The 17,741-nt window shown below is 44.3% G+C and overlaps 1 protein-coding gene across 1 annotated transcript in view; it reads right to left on the bottom strand.

Moving 5' to 3' along the window:
• Positions 1–17,741, bottom strand: part of FAAP100 (FA core complex associated protein 100) — a 347,891-nt gene that overhangs the window by 79,944 nt on the left and 250,206 nt on the right. The window contains exon 5 of the mRNA XM_086931007.1: positions 15,498–15,654. Coding sequence (XP_086787133.1) covers positions 15,498–15,654 — 157 coding nt within the window. The remainder of the gene's footprint in view (positions 1–15,497; positions 15,655–17,741) is intronic.

Raw genomic sequence — 17,741 nt, 5'->3', positions numbered from 1 at the left:
ATCCAACTACATGAATATCGATTTGGCTCACTCTATGCTAATATCATCCGGAGATGGCAGGATAAACTAGTTAACATGAACAACAGTAAACCTTGGAGAAACATAGAAATAAAAGACATAAAACAACAAATTAGAAAGCTGCAACGTACCTGGCTCAAAACAAACGCCAAACAAGACATACTTCACCTACAGAAAATTAACAGATTATACAAGTCTACTATCAAAAAAGCTAAGAAAAGGTACTATTCAGACAGATTCAAAACGCTAAATATGCAAATAAAGAATTCTAAAAAATACTCAATGAATTTGGCAAACCAAATTGCCTAGAAGGAACGCATCCTGTTCCTTCCGAATAAGGTCCACCGACAACCACCATATCTTCAGAAAACGACTCAAGATTTGGCTCTTCCCCACATAAGCACCATACGCAAACAGAAATTTACAGCACATCCCTCTGTATACAAGCATTTTTTTCACTATAGATATGTGCCTATCTTTGTGCTGTTGAGAGAAAAAATTATAACAATAAATAAATAAAAATCATCTTTGGTCTACATGTACATACTTCCCATTGTGCATCTATGTACCTTCCATGTACTTGGATCTGTGTGTCTGTTACTTTTCTCCTGAAAATGCATATCTAATGCACTACCCTATTTCTCATCCTGTGCCTCTATCAATATCTTTAATCTACATACACTTACCTCCTTTTTGTATCGATATACTTTCAATGTAATTATGGATCTATACATTTATCACTTTCTTCTAATTTAGCATTTCCAATGCGCTACCCTATTTCTCAGCTTATACTTTGCTCAATATATCTTCTAGCCCAACCTTCTGACTCATCGCAAACTTTTTCTACTACTCCTTCCAATGCACTACCCTATCTCTCATCCTATACATCTATCAATATATCCTCTACATCCACTCTCTCATTTATCCCAAACCCCATACCACTACTATGATTGCCAAAATAACCCTTTCTAGACTCTCTCCTACTCTATTCCTCCTTCCATCATCTGACACCTTTTTACTATACTGATCCCCTAAAACAAACCTTTCTAAACTCTTTCCTCTGAGTCCTCCACTCCAAAACTCCTTTTTATTCATCCAAAAGCCTCCTCCTATTGCTAAGACCTAAAAAAAAAAACGTTCACTCTTTTATCCCTCCACTATCCTTTTAAATCGAAATTAACAGACTAACATGTTCACTTCTCAAATTGCATATTAAACTATACTAATATACTACCCAAATAACTGAATAACATATCCACTACTCAAATTACTTCATATGTTTTTTTTTTTTTTACTATGCTAATTTTCAACAGTATTCCTTTATGGGTTCCCGAGTGGCGTTCTACTCGCCAGAAAAGCGATTCACCACCCATCAGGGGTAACAAGTGCTATATGAATGCAAATCTTTCTTCCCATTTTATCCCTCCACTATCCTTCTCACTCCAAGTAACTGACTAATATCCACCACTGAAATTACTTCATATTTCACCATATTAATTCACCAATAATCCTTTGTAGGCTTCCTGAATAGCGTGCGTCAACAAGCGCTATATAAATACAAACGTTTGTCTTCCTCTATCCTTCTGCTATCATTCCAAATCCAAATAACTGACTAACCTATCCACCACTTAAAATATACTTGCATGTTTCACTATACTAATTTAACACGAACCCTCTATGGGTCCCGGAGTAGCGTGCTACTCGCTGAAAAAGCGCTTTGACGCCATGTCAGGGGTAGTAAGCGCTATATAAATGCAATTACAATACAATAGTGAGGTAGCTGAAAGTCCTTGGGGGGGGGGAAACATAAAAGAACATTCTCAGGTTCACAGCACACTTAAAGGGTCCTGATGGTAGGAGATCTCGACAGAAATTAATCCTGCAGCTCACCTCACAAAGTGAGAAGCAAAGGGAAGAAGAAAAATAAAGGCAAGAAGAAAACATGCATGAATACCTTAAACCTTTGACAATTCCCAAATGAACAGCTAGGGGAAAAACTAAGCCAGCTGCTACTCTTCATAACACCTACATTAACGACCGATGAGATTGTAAACAATAGCCTGCAAAGTGGCAGCAAGTCAAACAACTCCGAAGACCGACAGCCTGTGTCTTGACAACATGCCTAGTTTTATACAAGACAAATAATCACTTACATTTTAAAGAATGTGCTGCAATAAGAGCTGAATTCTCCATTATGAACATGACTAACAAAACCCCAGCAAATGTTGCTTCAGTGTTTGACACCCAGCTATATCTTTGGTCAAGGAGCAGGGCTCCTTCCTCTCCACTAGTGACATTTCTTAGGTTTTAAAGGTAAGTGTAAAAGAAAACAGACAATAAGGATAGCTCATAGACGTCTAACACATGTTGAATCCAAAATAGCCAGTTAGCATAAAAAATAAAGTTAAGGGCAGATCGCAATGTCAACGGACCAGAGCTTCATTCCCTCGTCAGCTAAAATCCATATATTTCAGTGCCTCATTTATATCGATTTTCTCAACGCAAAAGAATGGTGAGAACAAAATTAGGTATACTTTAGGTATTTAGGTATAGTAGAAGCTACAGATGGGCACCATTGAGCAAGTTGGTGAGCTCTTCTCCTTGGATGAATATGAGAATGCATTGAAAACTAGATATAATAAGCTTGGATAAAATGGCTGAATTTACTCATTTCTGCAGTTCTCGCGTTGTTGAGTAAACTTCAGAATGAGAATATGCTTACTGGAAATGTGAGGCTGAAATGTGCAATGTACAAAATGGAATAACAAAATGGCAGTGCATTTTAAATGTGTGTAAATGTGCAACAATGCTAAGGCTTTGATGCACTTTTTATCAGCTAGAAGAATAAAATTGCAATTGTTAATTCAAAATATACGAAATTTTGCATTCTCATAAAAGTTAGTCAATGTTAGAACAAATTAAAGTATGACAAATATTGTTTCAAATACTATGAAGTTTTAAAACCTCAAAACATCTAGCAAATTTCAAATATATTTTCACGCTGAATTACCAAAAGCATCCCACTCCTGAGAATCTAGTATCCCTGCAAACATGTTAAAGGATATATATCCCCGTCCTTCTCATACATTGCTCATGGAGCAAGAATTAGTCTTGATTCCTCTACTTGATGGAGAGAACAAGAACAGTCACACCTACCTTGTCCTTGAATTGATCTCTGTCCAATTAATAAGCTTAAAGATGCAAAATCTGAAGATCATGGTCTGCATTATACACAGGGCGAATTGTGCCAGTTAGCTTCATGGCACACCTTTCAAAAGGTGCACCATAGGACCACCTTTCACTTCTCCAGAGAGCTGCCCTCAGGGGGCCCAATGACAGTGCACAACCTCTTGTGGTGCACTGTCAGCGCACCTCTTAACTGCTTGCTTATCTCTGCGCCTGTAATAGGGCGGGGGCCCAGAGGTAATAGGATTGCCTCTTTAATGCAAATGATGGAACGCCCACTCAAGACAGCGTAAGCGATACAAGTGCACCAGCACGACCAGTATTACAGGAGGGGTACACAAGGATCTCCTACCCTTTCTGTAAAACCAGAGTGTCCCAGAAGTGCACAAAGTGGGAGCACACACCTGATGCTAAACAGCTAAAGACGTGGTTATTTGACCAATAGCCTTGTATATCTTCTTTACCCCAGTTGCTGATCCATCCCTTAACTAGCGCCGAGACGCCCACGGGTATTCGCCGCGCTCTACAAATGTCAATAAATAAATAAATGCGTTCCTAAGGGCACTATGCATTATACGCATTCAGATCTGGTGCAATGAATAGGCACATAAAAAACTCACCAGGCAATCCGTATTACTGCTAATGGTAGCTTGGCCTCTACTACCTAAAGACTGTGGAAGAAAACCACTCAAGCAACAGGGGCTCAATCATTTGTTAAAGTCAGTTGTAGTCACCAAGGTTTGTCGATTCATGAATCAATTTTGGTGGATATGGGATTATCAGTTTGGGTGTTGAGTTGTACTGGTCAAGGTCTGGCGCCGGCGTGTTTATATAAAAACAGAAGATACATCCGATAAAGGACTGTGTTCTTTCCACACATTACGCCTGTCCATTCCTGACACACAGATTATGTGTAATCTTTTTTAATGTATTTAATCAGTAATGTTGAACTCTCGAGTTTGTTACACTTCTGAGTCAGCAACGAATTGCTCTCAATGCTCTGAAAAAAAACCACCAATAGCATTTTCTCACTTTAAAATGCAAAAGACAGTCAAAGATGGAGAATAAAACTTAGACCCCGAGATTGTCAGTGTTCTGAATACCCAAACCTATTATTACTTACTGATTTACAAAAGACAAGAACAGCAAGGCTTGGAAAACTTGGAGAATATTATCCGATCCACATCCACAACTGTAATCCAAAATCCTAGGATAACTGGCAACCATTTGCCTGCCCTCCTCTAACTCACTAGAAGAGGTTAGTTATGAAACAGGATTATCAGATTTTCCAAACCAAAAAAAGTGGATGCAGTGGCTATGAGAAGTAATTGTATTTTTCTTTAGTCCAGTATCAAAACATGAAGGCCTCAATCAGCCAACAGGAACTCTAATTTCCCCTTATTCTTACTTTAATGTACTTACTTTGTAAAACTGTACTACGGTTATTTTGACCATATAAGCATTTGAACAGAATCTAACATTTCATTTATATTATAACAAATAAAAAATATACAGTCATCCTATGACAATGTATACTGAATACATAATGTAACCTGCGGAAATCTACATTGCAATCAATCCTGAGAACACAATCTGCATTTAGGTGCATATGCAGTGCATAGATTCAATTTACAATATCTGGATATTTTTCCGCTCTTGCTCTATCTCTCAGATGAACTAATCAAACGAAAATATCTATGTTTGTATAAGGTGATTGTATCAGTCAAGAATGGGGCTATTCATCTCATCACTGGTTACATTAAAGTGCTTGTACAATATAATAAGCAATTTACAATGCCTTATTTCATTAACCCCTTCGACGCTCATGACGAGCTCAGCACGTCATGAGGTACACCTCTCGTACACTCATGACGAGCTGAGCTTGTCATGAACCGCGGGTTTTTAAAAACTTCAGCGCACTGCGGAAATCTGCACCGCACGCAAGGTGTTAATAAAAAGTTAATATATTCAAAATTTACTTCAATCAAAGAGAGGGCTAAAAAACATTGTTGTTGGCCATGGGTACTCATAGTACGGCCCGCGGGCCGCCAGCGGCCCCGGCAAGCCTTCCCTGGCGGCCCACGGACCTTGCACACATCAGACCCATGTTTTAAAAAATAATTTTTAAAGAGTGTCTGCAACCGGAGCTCGACTCTGAGAGACTCTGCTGCTCTGTGGAGGCGGGGTGATTTATTCCAGCGATAGTCAGCATGGAGATGCAGGGTCCCTAAGAGGTGAAATGGCACAAAGCCTCATTAACATGCAAATGGTATTTTAAAGACCTGTGAAGTGCTCGGATGCGGCTGTGTGTGTGTGCCCGGGAAGCTGTCTCAGCCGGGCGGACACAAAGGCAGGGTGAGATGACAGAGGGAGGTAGAGGGAGGGAGACCGAGGGAGAGGAAGAGAAAGGGAGGGAGAGGGAGACCGAGAAATGGAGACTGAGAAACGGAGACAGACAGAGGGAGGGAGACAAACAGAGGGAAGAGGGAGACAGAGGGAGGGAGACAGAGGGAGGGAGGCTGAGGGAGGGAGACAGAGGGAGGGAGACAGAGGGAGGGAGACAGAGGGAGGGAGGTGGAGGGAGGCGGAGTGAGGGAGGCGGAGTGAGGGAGGTGGGGGAGGGAGCAGAAGTGAGAGAGGAGGGAAGGGGAGTAAGGAAGTGAGGGATGGGGAGGGAGGGAGTGAGGGAAGTGAGGGAGGCAGGGGGAGGGAAGCAGAAGTGAGGGAGTGAGGGAAGGTGAGTGAGGGAAGGGGAGTAAGGGAGTGAGGAAGGGGAGTGAGGGAGGGACTGAAGGGAGGGAGGGACTGAAGGGAGTGAGGGAGGGAGTGAGGGAGGTGGAGAGAGGGAGGTGGAAGTGAGGGAGTGAGGGAAGGGGAGTGAGGGAGGGAATGAGGGAAGGGGAGTGAGGGAAGGGGAGTGAGGGAAGGGGGAGCAGGGTAGGGGAGTGAGGGAAGCCCAGCGAGGGAGGGAGTGAGGGAAGGGGAGTAAGGTAGGGAGTGGGGGAGGGGGAGTGAGGGTGAGGGAAGGGGAGTGAGAGAAGGGGAGTGAAGGAGGGAGAGAGAGGGAAGGAGAGAGAGGGAGACTGGGGTGGAAGTCAGTTATCTATAAGGTACGCCCTTATAAAATGAATTTGTATATGCCTGGGTATTTTACATTTCACTCCCTACATTGTGTTAAAGAGCTGCTCAAATTCGACTTGGATGCTAGAGGAACTGGGTAAGGATAATCTGTAGAATTTCTGCAGATTCAGAACCCCTGAAGTCTCCCCTAGTTGCACAGGGGGTGGGGGTCCTGTAGAATTTAGGGAAATACTTATAAAATAGGGTTTTGTAAGCCCTGGTGCTAGAAAAGTGGCCCCAGTCATTTCCCCATTGCAAACCCCATGACCCAAAGGTTAAGATGGTAGGAAGTTATTGATTAATAAATATTGATAGGAGAGGACTAGCCGAACCATTCAACGACTTCCCAGAATGGTAGTAGTAAATCCAACAATATTATATTGTTGAATTTCTCCTAAAGTGTACATACAAGAAGTTATGATACTTTCTTGTTTGTAAGTCCAGATTCAGCCTTTCAGTGGTCTGCCCTGATTGGTCAGAGTTAAGTGGATTAGCCAGGCTGCTGGAAGGGCAGTGTGCTGGTCTATAAGAATGCCAGGCCAGGAGGTGGCGTCGTAAACTATGCTCTTCAAAGGCAGAGGGGAGGCCTGGGTTTCAGCTCCACTCTGACAATCTTGACCCAGAGTCAGGGCTAGGCTTAAGGAAGGTATGTGCAGATGGTAGGGGGAGAGTCCATGGAAATAAGCCATCCCAGAGGGTGTGTTTAGGCAGCTCTTACCTCCTTGCTGGAAAATCAGCCATTTTGGATTTGGAAGAATGATGCACTCTGGGACAAACTAATGCCACACTCTACAGGATGTGGTCATAACTAGGAGGAGTTGGCCTGCTCTCATTGGTCAGCAGTGACCTGGTGCTTGACCCAGAGAATTTTGAATAAGTATATGAGGGCACAGCCCTCCAGATCTACTTCTTGAAACTTACTGAAGCAAGAAGTGCCCTGCTGAAAAGATTTTGCTGTGCAAGGAACCCTAAGGCCTGACCTCTGAAGACTGCACCAAGTGAAACTGCAGCCCTGTGGATTACCTTGCTTCCAAAGGACTCAATAGTTGAACTCCCTGCAAGCTGCAGGTTAACAGAGCTCACCTGGACAGCCCCACAAAGACTTCAAAGCCTGGAGTATCAGTGGATGTGTAAGGGTTTTGTTCAAGTGGATTGCGGAATTGAAGTTTCACACTTTCAAGGACCCTCTTGGAGATTCCAGAACCTTGGACTGCGTGTTGGATACTTTGGGACCCGCAACCAGAACTCCAGGAAGGTGTTCTAACTGGACCCCGTTTGCTGAAGAAGGCGGCCCACCGCAGAGGTGAGAAAATTCTTCAGAACAATTTATAAAGGTATGTCCTTGACAGAGAAAACAAAATGACTAAAAGGGGCACTGTTAGTTTCTAAGCACTAGAAAGTGACTAATCTTTAAAAATTCATATCTCTGGTTTCCTACAGTGGATTTTTTTCGTTTTGGTGTCATTTAAAAGATAAAAACATTACCTATTTTTATAAATTGGTGTGGGATTTTTATTTTGTGTTGTGTCTTAATTATTCACTGAAATGGTGTTTTTATATGCTTTACATACCTGTCTTTGAAGTTAAGCCTGTCTGCTCGCAGCCACGTTACCAAGGGTTGAGCATGGGAATAATTTTCTAAGACCTATGCTTAGTCCTATCATGTGTTAGTAGCCTTATTGCCAGTGGCAGACCTACATTTGCCCCTACCAATAACCCACTTTCCAACAGGGGGAGAGAGGGAGAGGGAAGGAGAGAGAGGGGGAGAGAGAGAGAGAGGGAGGGAGTGAGACAGTCAGAGTGAGGGAGAGTGAGGGCGAGAGAGGGAGAGAGAGAGAGGGGGAGAGAGAGGGAGTGAGACAGGGTGAGAAAGAGAGAGAGGGGGATGGAGGGAGGGAGACAGAGAGATAGAGGGAGGGAGACAGAGAGAGAGAGGGATAGAGGGAGGGAGACAGAGAGAGAGAGAGAAAGAGAAATGTGAGGATGCCGGGTCTGGTGGCTCAGTGGACAAATGTGTCTGCTGCAGGGACCTGCGTCCAACCTCATGGTCCCCCACTGACCCCGCCCCCACCGGTGCGGCCCTCGGACACAAACAGCACTGTAAATTTGGCCCCGAGAGAAAGTTTGTGAGTACCCATGTTGTAGACCCTTAGACAGCAATTCTACTTCTTAGTAGTCCTGCCCGCCAAAGTAATGTACACCATGATTATGATACATTGTTAAAATAATACTAAAATACACGTACAATTCATATCAAATTCCTTCAATTAAAAAGGGGTGTACACAGATTTAATCGCCATCTTTGGGGGACATTTTTAGGAAAACTCTACGAGTACAACACATAGAGAATAAAAAGCCTGCCTCCGAAAATGCAATGGGGAGACTAGCATCACATTTCAGTAACCTAAAAGCCTCTGAACATTTCCTAGTTCCAAACTTTCTGCATATCTGGATCAGCCAAAGTTTTCTTGCTTTCTTATAGCCAGTGCAAAAAAACATGTGGTAATCAGATTCTTCTGTGCCATTGCAGGCCGGGCAACCTAATATTTGTTGGCCCGCCCATTTATTCGTAAATTTAACAAGAAGGGGTGGTGATGGACAGAGTTTCTGAATTAAGCAGAATACTCTCACCCAGTCAAGAGATCAGGGCTAGATCCAACACCGTTTTTAGCTCACTGCACCATCCCAGCTCAGAACCTGGCTATATGCAAATTAGTCTGTTCCTGTCCCAGTCCATGATGGGAACAGGGTAAACCAAACTACCAAGCAAATTCTTACACTGGGAAGGAAACAAGCTTCCGGGGACCGGTTTCTGGCATTTCAGCCGTCGTCGGCCCGGCTTGCTTGAATCCTGATGGTGCGATGAGCAAGGGACCACATCTGAGTATACCCTTCCACGCTTATGGTGGACAAAATATTTAACAACAAGGGGTGGTGATGGACAGAGTTTCTGAATTAAGCAGAATACTCTCACCCAGTCAAGAGATCAGGGCTAGATCCAACACCGTTTTTTAGCTCACTGCACCATCCCAGCTCAGAACCTGGCTATATGCAAATTACTCTGTTCCTGTCCCAGTGCATGATGGGAACAGGGCAAACCAAACTACCAAGCCAATTCTTACACTGGGAAGGAAACAAGCTTCAGGGGACCGGTTTCTGGCATTTCAGCCGTCGTCGGCCCGGCTTGCTTGAATGCTGATGGTGCAATGAGCAAGGGACTCACATATGAGTATATCCTTCCACGCTTATGGTGGACAAAATATTTAACAACAAGGGGTGGTGATGGACAGAGTTTCTGAATTAAGCAGAATACTCTCACCCAGTCAAGAGATCAGGGCTAGATCCAACACCGTTTTTTAGCTCACTGCACCATCAGGATTCAAGCAAGCCGGGCCGACGACGGCTGAAATGCCAGAAACCGGTCCCCGGAAGCTTGTCTCCTTTCTGGTGAAGAATTGGCTTGGTAGTTTAGTCTGCCTTGTTCCCATGATGCACTGGGCCAGGGACAGACTGATTTGCATATAGCCGGGTTCTGAGCTGGGATGGTGCAGTGAGCTAAATAACGGTGATGGATCAAGCCCTGATCTTTGGACTGGGTAAGAGTGGTCTGCTTAATTCAGACACTCTGTTCATCACCACCCCCTTTTCTGAATCGTTTTTGACCACTATAGGTGTGGCAGGGTATACTCAGACATGAGTTCCTTGCTCACTGCACCATCAGGATTCAAGCAAGCCGGGCCGACGACGGCTGAAATGCCAGAAACCGGTCCCCGGAAGCTTGTCTCCTTTCTGGTGAAGAATTGGCTTGGTAGTTAAGTCTGCCCTGTTCCCATGATGCACTGGGCCAGGGACAGACTGATTTGCATATAGCCGGGTTCTGAGCTGGGATGGTGCAGTGAGCTAAATAACGGTGATGGATCAAGCCCTGATCTTTGGACTGGGTAAGAGTGGTCTGCTTAATTCAGACACTCTGTTCATCACCACCCCCTTTTCTGAATCATTTTTGGCCACTATAGGTGTGGCAGGGTATACTCAGACATGAGTCCCTTGCTCACTGCACCATCAGGATTCAAGCAAGCCGGGCCGACGACGGCTGAAATGCCAGAAACCGGCCCCGGAAGCTTGTCTCCTTTCTGGTGAAGAACTGTCTTGGTAGTTTAGTCTGCCCTGTTCCCATGATGCACTGGGCCAGGGACAGACTGATTTGCATATAGCCGGGTTCTGAGCTGGGATGGTGCAGTGAGCTAAATAATGGTGATGGATCAAGCCCTGATCTTTGGACTGGGTAAGAGTGGTCTGCTTAATTCGGGCACTCTGTTCATCACCACCCCCTTTTCCAAATTGTTTTTGGCCACTATAGGTGTGGCAGGGAATACTCAGACATGAGTCCCTTGCTCACTGCACCATCAGGATTCAAGCAAGCCGGGCCGACGACGGCTGAAATGCCAGAAACCGGTTTCCTGGAAGCTTGTCTCCTTTCTGGTGAAGAATTGGCTTGGTAGTTTAGTCTGCCCTGTTCCCATGATGCACTGGGCCAGGGACAGACTGATTTGCATATAGCCGGGTTCTGAGCTGGGATGGTGCAGTGAGCTAAATAACGGTGATGGATCAAGCCCTGATCTTTGGACTGGGTAAGAGTGGTCTGCTTAATTCAGACACTCTGTTCATCACCACCCCCTTTTCTGAATCGTTTTTGGCCACTATAGGTGTGGCAGGGTATACTCAGACATGAGTCCCTTGCTCACTGCACCATCAGGATTCAAGCAAGCCGGGCCGACGACGGCTGAAATGCCAGAAACCGGTCCCCGGAAGCTTGTCTCCTTTCTGGTGAAGAATTGGCTTGGTAGTTTAGTCTGCTCTGTTCCCATGATGCACTGGGCCAGGGACAGACTGATTTGCATATAGCCGGGTTCTGAGCTGGGATGGTGCAGTGAGCTAAATAACGGTGATGGATCAAGCCCTGATCTTTGGACTGGATAAGAGTGGTCTGCTTAATTCAGACACTCTGTTCATCACCACCCCCTTTTCTGAATCATTTTTGGCCACTATAGGTGTGGCAGGGTATACTCAGACATGAGTCCCTTGCTCACTGCACCATCAGGATTCAAGCAAGCCGGGCCGACGACGGCTGAAATGCCAGAAACCGGTCCCCGGAAGCTTGTCTCCTTTCTGGTGAAGAATTGGCTTGGTAGTTTAGTCTGCCCTGTTCCCATGATGCACTGGGCCAGGGACAGACTGATTTGCATATAGCCGGGATCTGAGTTGGGATGGTGCAGTGAGCTAAATAACGGTGATGGATCAAGCCCTGATCTTTGGACTGGGTAAGAGTGGTCTGCTTAATTCAGACACTCTGTTTATCACCACCCCCTTTTCTGAATCATTTATTCGTAAAAGCACGCAGTGGCAATACCCTGTGCCTAAATTGTAAATAGAGCTTCCTTGTGGCAGCCGGCTTGATGTCATTAAGTGCCGGATCTAGTATGTACTGCTCTTTCATTTCCATGAAGGCTACAGTAAGGTTTCCTATTGTGTGGTTCCCCTGTAGTGGGGCCAGTTTATACTCCCAGTAGCAAACCTTTAACTCTTTCCTTGACACTGTGGTCGTTTCTGAATTTTCCCAAAGATTACTGTGACCCATGAGCGTGAGGGTGTTTCTGACATAGGGAAGCCATGGTAGTCTCCCCACCCCAGGTAGATTCATCACCTCTCTTAGTTCTTCTTTGTACTCAAACAATTCTGGAATAACCCACAAGCATCTCCAGAATAAGAGGGGTCTCAGAGAAACTTCTTCGTCAATTGACCTGACCCCCAGATCTAATCTTAACGGTATAAGTGGGTTACTACGGGGGAGACCAAATAATTGTCTAACAAAGGAGTTTGCACTTGTTTTAGGCTATCAGTTCGACTGTGGCCCCACATTTCTGCTCCAAATAGAGCAGCACCTCTTGCTTGTACCTTGTAAATTTCTAATACTGGGCCCACCGGTTTATAGCTAGAGTTTCAGAACACCTGTTGTTTGCGCTAACTTCAGGCTGGATTTTTTAATTTGTACCCCCAGTCCATTTTTTCGGTGATTGTAATGCTGATAGAATCAAAGACCGATAACATCTCTAGGGGTCTGCCGTCTAAACATGGGTTTGGTCGGGTACTTTTGGCGGAGTTAAATACCATACATTTTGTTTTTTGCAGGTTAATCTCAAGCCCCCTTTCCTTACAGAAGGCCTCAAATTTATTTAGGACCCTCTGTATACCCATTGGAGATTTTGATAATAGCAAAGTATCGTCGGCAAACATCATGGCCAGGATGTTACGTGCTGCCAGCCTGGGTGCAACTAAATTCTTCTCAGTATTTAAAACAACAACTAACCCGTTTATAAAAAGACAAAAAAGTGTTTGGGCAAGGACGCAACCCTGGTGTACTCCTCTACCTACAGGGATGGGTGTGGTGAGTTCCCGTGTTTGCCAAATCTTATTTGCGCGTAGTTTCCTTCATTTAGCCGCCTCATGATCTGACACAAATATAACGGGACCCCCATCTGTAGCAGGACTGCCCACAACTTATCTCTTGGGACCAGATCGAATGCAGATTTCAGATCTACAAAAATTAGATAGAGGCTGCCAACCTCTATACACCCGGTCTTCCAGTGTAATAATTGTAGCCTGAAGATCTGGTCCAATGTGGACTTTTTTTCTCAGAACCCTGCTTGGAAAGGGATAAGAACTTTATATGTTCCTCCATCCAACTCTGCAGGCGGTATAGCAACACATGTGCAAAGATTTTTGTCTAATGTCAATAAGGCTGATGGGCCTATAATTTGTGGGTGAATCGGGGATCCCTTTTTATAACTATTATTATTTTAGCCCCGGCCCAACTAGTAGGAATTGCCATGCCTTGCATGACAGCATTAAATAAAATTCAAAAATATGGAGCCCAAATAGTAGGCTCACTACGGAACAAATTCCCGGGAATCTTGCCTAACCTGGAGATTCCCAGGTGCCTTACCGGGTGCAATTTGACTTAAAGCACCGGTTACCTCTGTGAGAGTTATCATCAGGTATCATCCGCCGCTCTAGGGGTGATCATAGGTACATTGGAGAAATCGGTCTGTGGGGAGTGACATGCATTGTCCACAGGGCACAAGTCCTATAAAAAGAAGTGGGGGGACTGACAATATGTAAATGACCTTATGACGTCACATGCTCAACGTTTCCCGGTGTCTGAAAATTACACCGGGACACGTTCAGCTTATTTCTGTGGGGCCCAGCTTCTTGGCAGGGGGGATGGCATCCACCCTGTGAAAAGAGTGGGGGGGGCGCCAACCATCCACGTGTACCCCCGACTCGAGCCCTGGTTGTCCACTAAAATGACCTCCAGCTTTGCTCTCGAGTAAAGAGACTCAAAATGGACCTTCCACACATTTGCCCCTAAGTTTGGCTCTACTGCTGGCTTTCCTTCAGAGCTACCCGTGATAATCACATTCCAAAATGTCGTCATGTCACGGGTGCCAAAGGAGCTTCTAAGAGTTTCCCACTTGTCACTTTCCCACCCTTTTTCTTGCCCCATCAAAATTAGTTTGATAGGCCGCTCTATTGGTTTTAATCAAAGGTTTATCATTAGCCTTAATGGCAGAAAACAAAGCTATTTTAGCCTTTCAACATCTTTCCTTATACCAAGGATGGCAGGGTGTCCTATTATTTCTAACTTTTTTGATTGGGAAGAAGAAATCAACCATAGTGGCCGATAACCTAGTGTGAATTAGGGCGACCTTCAATAAAAACAATTTGGGTGCTGTCAGCTGAGACAGATTGAATAGAATCCATGAGAATCGGAATAACAGTTTGGTGCAGGGCGCCTAACTTTTCTTGGGGTTGACATAGTCCCGCCCATTCGACTCTCTTCCTACAATTGGTGAGAGTCAATCTGCCATCAGCTGGTGTAGCCAAGTCTGTGATACTCCCAGGGATTAATGTGAGCAGGTCTAAATCTAGGGCATTATGGTAACTATCGTGACGTGGCTCGATAAGTCTAAAAGGCAATATATGCCCAAATACGAAGGGAGGAAAGAGGAAGGTACAATAAGGGAACATTCAGAAACATACATACATATATGAGATAACCATTAAGGATTCCAATCGGGCAAGGAATTTGAGAAACGAAAGAGGCTACAATTTACAATTAACAGACACTGTAAAAAGAGTTTGGAAAGCAGCAGTCTATACTAAATTGGCAGCCCGAGCAGCAAAAACATTTGGTAGGTATGTTAGCAGCTGAGGGTTTGTGTAGATGTTAAACCAGTGACGGAGATTTGGAGTACATTCAATATTTCTCTGGAACATTTCAGAGTAGGCTACGGTCTAGCTGAATTTTGCACATTTTAAATAATGTTGGGATTTGTCTGTGTGGCTTGCACCCGGTGGGACATTTGGGCCAACCTGTTTTGCAACTGAACAGTCTATCTCCCATTACAAATTCTACATACTCCTCTTTTGTCCCCTACCCCCTCCACCTCCACCTCGTGCTACTAACTTGCACTGTCTACAGGGCAGACCAACGCTGCAGTTATGTTGCTGACCTGGAATAATATTGTTTAGAAAAAATCGAATTAAAGGTTGATGACACAGCGCCGATGAATGGTTATGGGGTATTAAAGCCTGTACTGAAGGGGTTAAATGCGTGCATGGAGCTGCATGCATTGCGAGGCAGCAGCCGTTGTAATGCACTCTGTCCCCGCGCCCTTCTCTCTTTTTATTATTATTAGCTTGGATTTTTACTGAGTATCACCAGATGCAGTCCACGAGAACAAACAACACATAAAAGGCAATCAAACCCAGGAGCATAAAGACAAGACTACAGTAATAATATACATCCGTGGTTCAAAGGCCCTAGTGTCTGAATGTGCGTTTAGACGCACAGCTGATGCCTCCAATCACTGCGCAGAGACGAGGCACTTGTCAACATCCCTGCTTAAGTACGTACCAGTCGCTTACATTACGCGGAAACCGCAGGCTGCTTAGGCAAACACGTAAAATAAATGCAAAGCAAGCACTCTGCGTTCTGCCTGCTACCTTTTAATGGGGCCCGATAAATCCCCGCGGGAGTCGGTGCCGAGTTAGTTTTACACTTCTAAATATTAATTCCAGCCGAAGAGCAGCTCTGCGGTTTCGCTACTCACCTCTCGGAGACAGTGCCAATCCGAGACAGCAGCTCTTTCATCTTCGGGCCCTCCTTGGCCGTGGCGGCGCGCGGAGGCCGGGGCCTGTCGACGCCCCGGCTCAGGCGGCAGCCCATCAATCTGCCTCTCGCGGACAGCAGCAGCAGCTCCGCGTCCCCTGCACGGCGAACAAACCACAAAGGAGAGAGGGCTTTTAACGCTAATGATGCACTGGAGCAGCCTCCAATTAATGGCAATCTGCCACGGCGCTGTGCCTACGGTTACTTTTTCATAGGTTAAAAAAGACAGACAAACGGTTAACATCCATGACGCTCTGTCTGAAGTAAACGCGGCCTGTGAGTGACCTAGCGGATGTTGAAAGGGCAGCACGTGCAAATAACTTCAGCAAAAACACAGGCGCTAAAACAGAATAGCTTCTCTATTAAATGACATCGCAAGTGGCCCAAAACTGTTTTCTTAAACTATTAATACTTTTTAACTGTCAATGGACGTGTAACCGGGTTAAAGTTGCCACTCGACCAGTACTAATATAGCAACCCCATACATGTTTTCAGAATATTAACACCAACAGCAATATAGCATAATAGTATTTATCCCGTTCAAGTTACACATATCTCTGGGATAACGCTACATTTTCATCCGGTCCATGAGTACTATTGCCATTCACCAGATAGCTGTCAAATTTATTTAGGCACTCTCACTCTGGGGCACTACCCTTTCAGCCTCCACACATCAAACAAGATGGATGCACCACACATGGCACTGATTGACTGCCCTGTTTTTGGACTACTACATACCCTCAAGTCTAAAGTCTAATTTCCTGCTGGAATTTGTTTACGTGGGTGACTGTTGTTTTAAACTGAAGTAACCTTTTATAATGTCTATATGTATTCTAACCTATTCAACACTGCTTTTGTAAGTTGTTTGCATGTAGAAGTATCTGTTCTATGTCCAGCGTTCAGGCACTCTTTTAAGACTTTTGTTGTCCTATATAGAATGACAAAATAAATAAATAAATAAATACATATCTTGGTTTGTCGCATCCAATGCCAGGGTAACAAACACTTGGAGATATCCTTAACTCTCCAGGTTTTCCCGTTGTCCCAGTAGGGTCAACCACGTGGACATTTCTTTTGGGGTGCCAACTGTTTCTTGAAGCTGTCCTAACGCCATTGTCCAAAAAACACAGCGTTATAGATTATGGCTGAGTGTTCTAGAGTAATTAACTGTGTGGAATTTTAAACTGCACTAATCTAAAATTTTCTATTACAGACACTTATCTTGGACACATCAAAGTGTCTTGCCAGTCACTTTCTCCATGACTCCAATACCTCTGTTCTTTTTATTTGTCAATTTTACAAGAGCATACATGGCATTGTTTGTCAATGCTCTATATATCAATTCGACTGCATTGTTCCCCATTGTCTCTGTCAGTACCCGATTATTAAGAGACAAGTTATGTAGATATATCCTCTCCCTTCTAGACAGCAATGCCCACTGCATTACACAATTGAAAATATTTACAACATTAGCTATGTGTTCCTCGCTCAGTTGAGCTAAAGTCAGCATAGCTTTCCACCCAATATAGGTCTTATTCTAGATATACAACCTACACCACCCGAGGTTTAAATACAGGTTGCATTTTTACGTCTTTCATGAAATTCTCAACCCACTATGGGGATTCCATCGTTATTTCCCCCTTCCATCCAATATCACTAGCTGCTTTTTCCCATACCTTCATTAATACCTCAGTCAGAGAAGAGAATCGTGTTGATGTGTCCCTGCCATGCAGGTAATGCACACACCCTTTCAAACCCATTCTGCATCTGCCCATCCTAAACTAAGGGCCATCCTGTGTAATAAACACCCATCCGCTTATTACTGCTAAGCAGCCTGCCGAATAGTAGTGATGTATATTAGGCAGTAACATTCCTCTGTTGTAAACCACATTCCGTAAGTCCCACCTGACCATACAAAACCTTGTAATATTGTTTGCTATGTAAAAGAAGGCCTCTCAGGCCCAGAAAAAGACAGTATATAGAATATATACAGAAATCTAGGTAACGCAATGATTTTATATGGCATTGCCATTCCCCAGCGTGCTGTCTCAACTTTAAAATGTTCAAGCAGCAGCTTCAATTTATGATCGTAGAACCTTTGCAAGTCCCTTGTAACTTACACAGCCCACTAAGTGAAGCCATAATTTTCTCTACGAAATGGGGATGCTGTGCTTATCAACGGTGG

Source organism: Lissotriton vulgaris, chromosome 7, assembly GCF_964263255.1.
Source record: "Lissotriton vulgaris chromosome 7, aLisVul1.2, whole genome shotgun sequence".
In the NCBI taxonomy this organism is placed as follows: domain Eukaryota; kingdom Metazoa; phylum Chordata; class Amphibia; order Caudata; family Salamandridae; genus Lissotriton; species Lissotriton vulgaris.
This window is presented reverse-complemented; position numbering and strand designations above follow the sequence as displayed.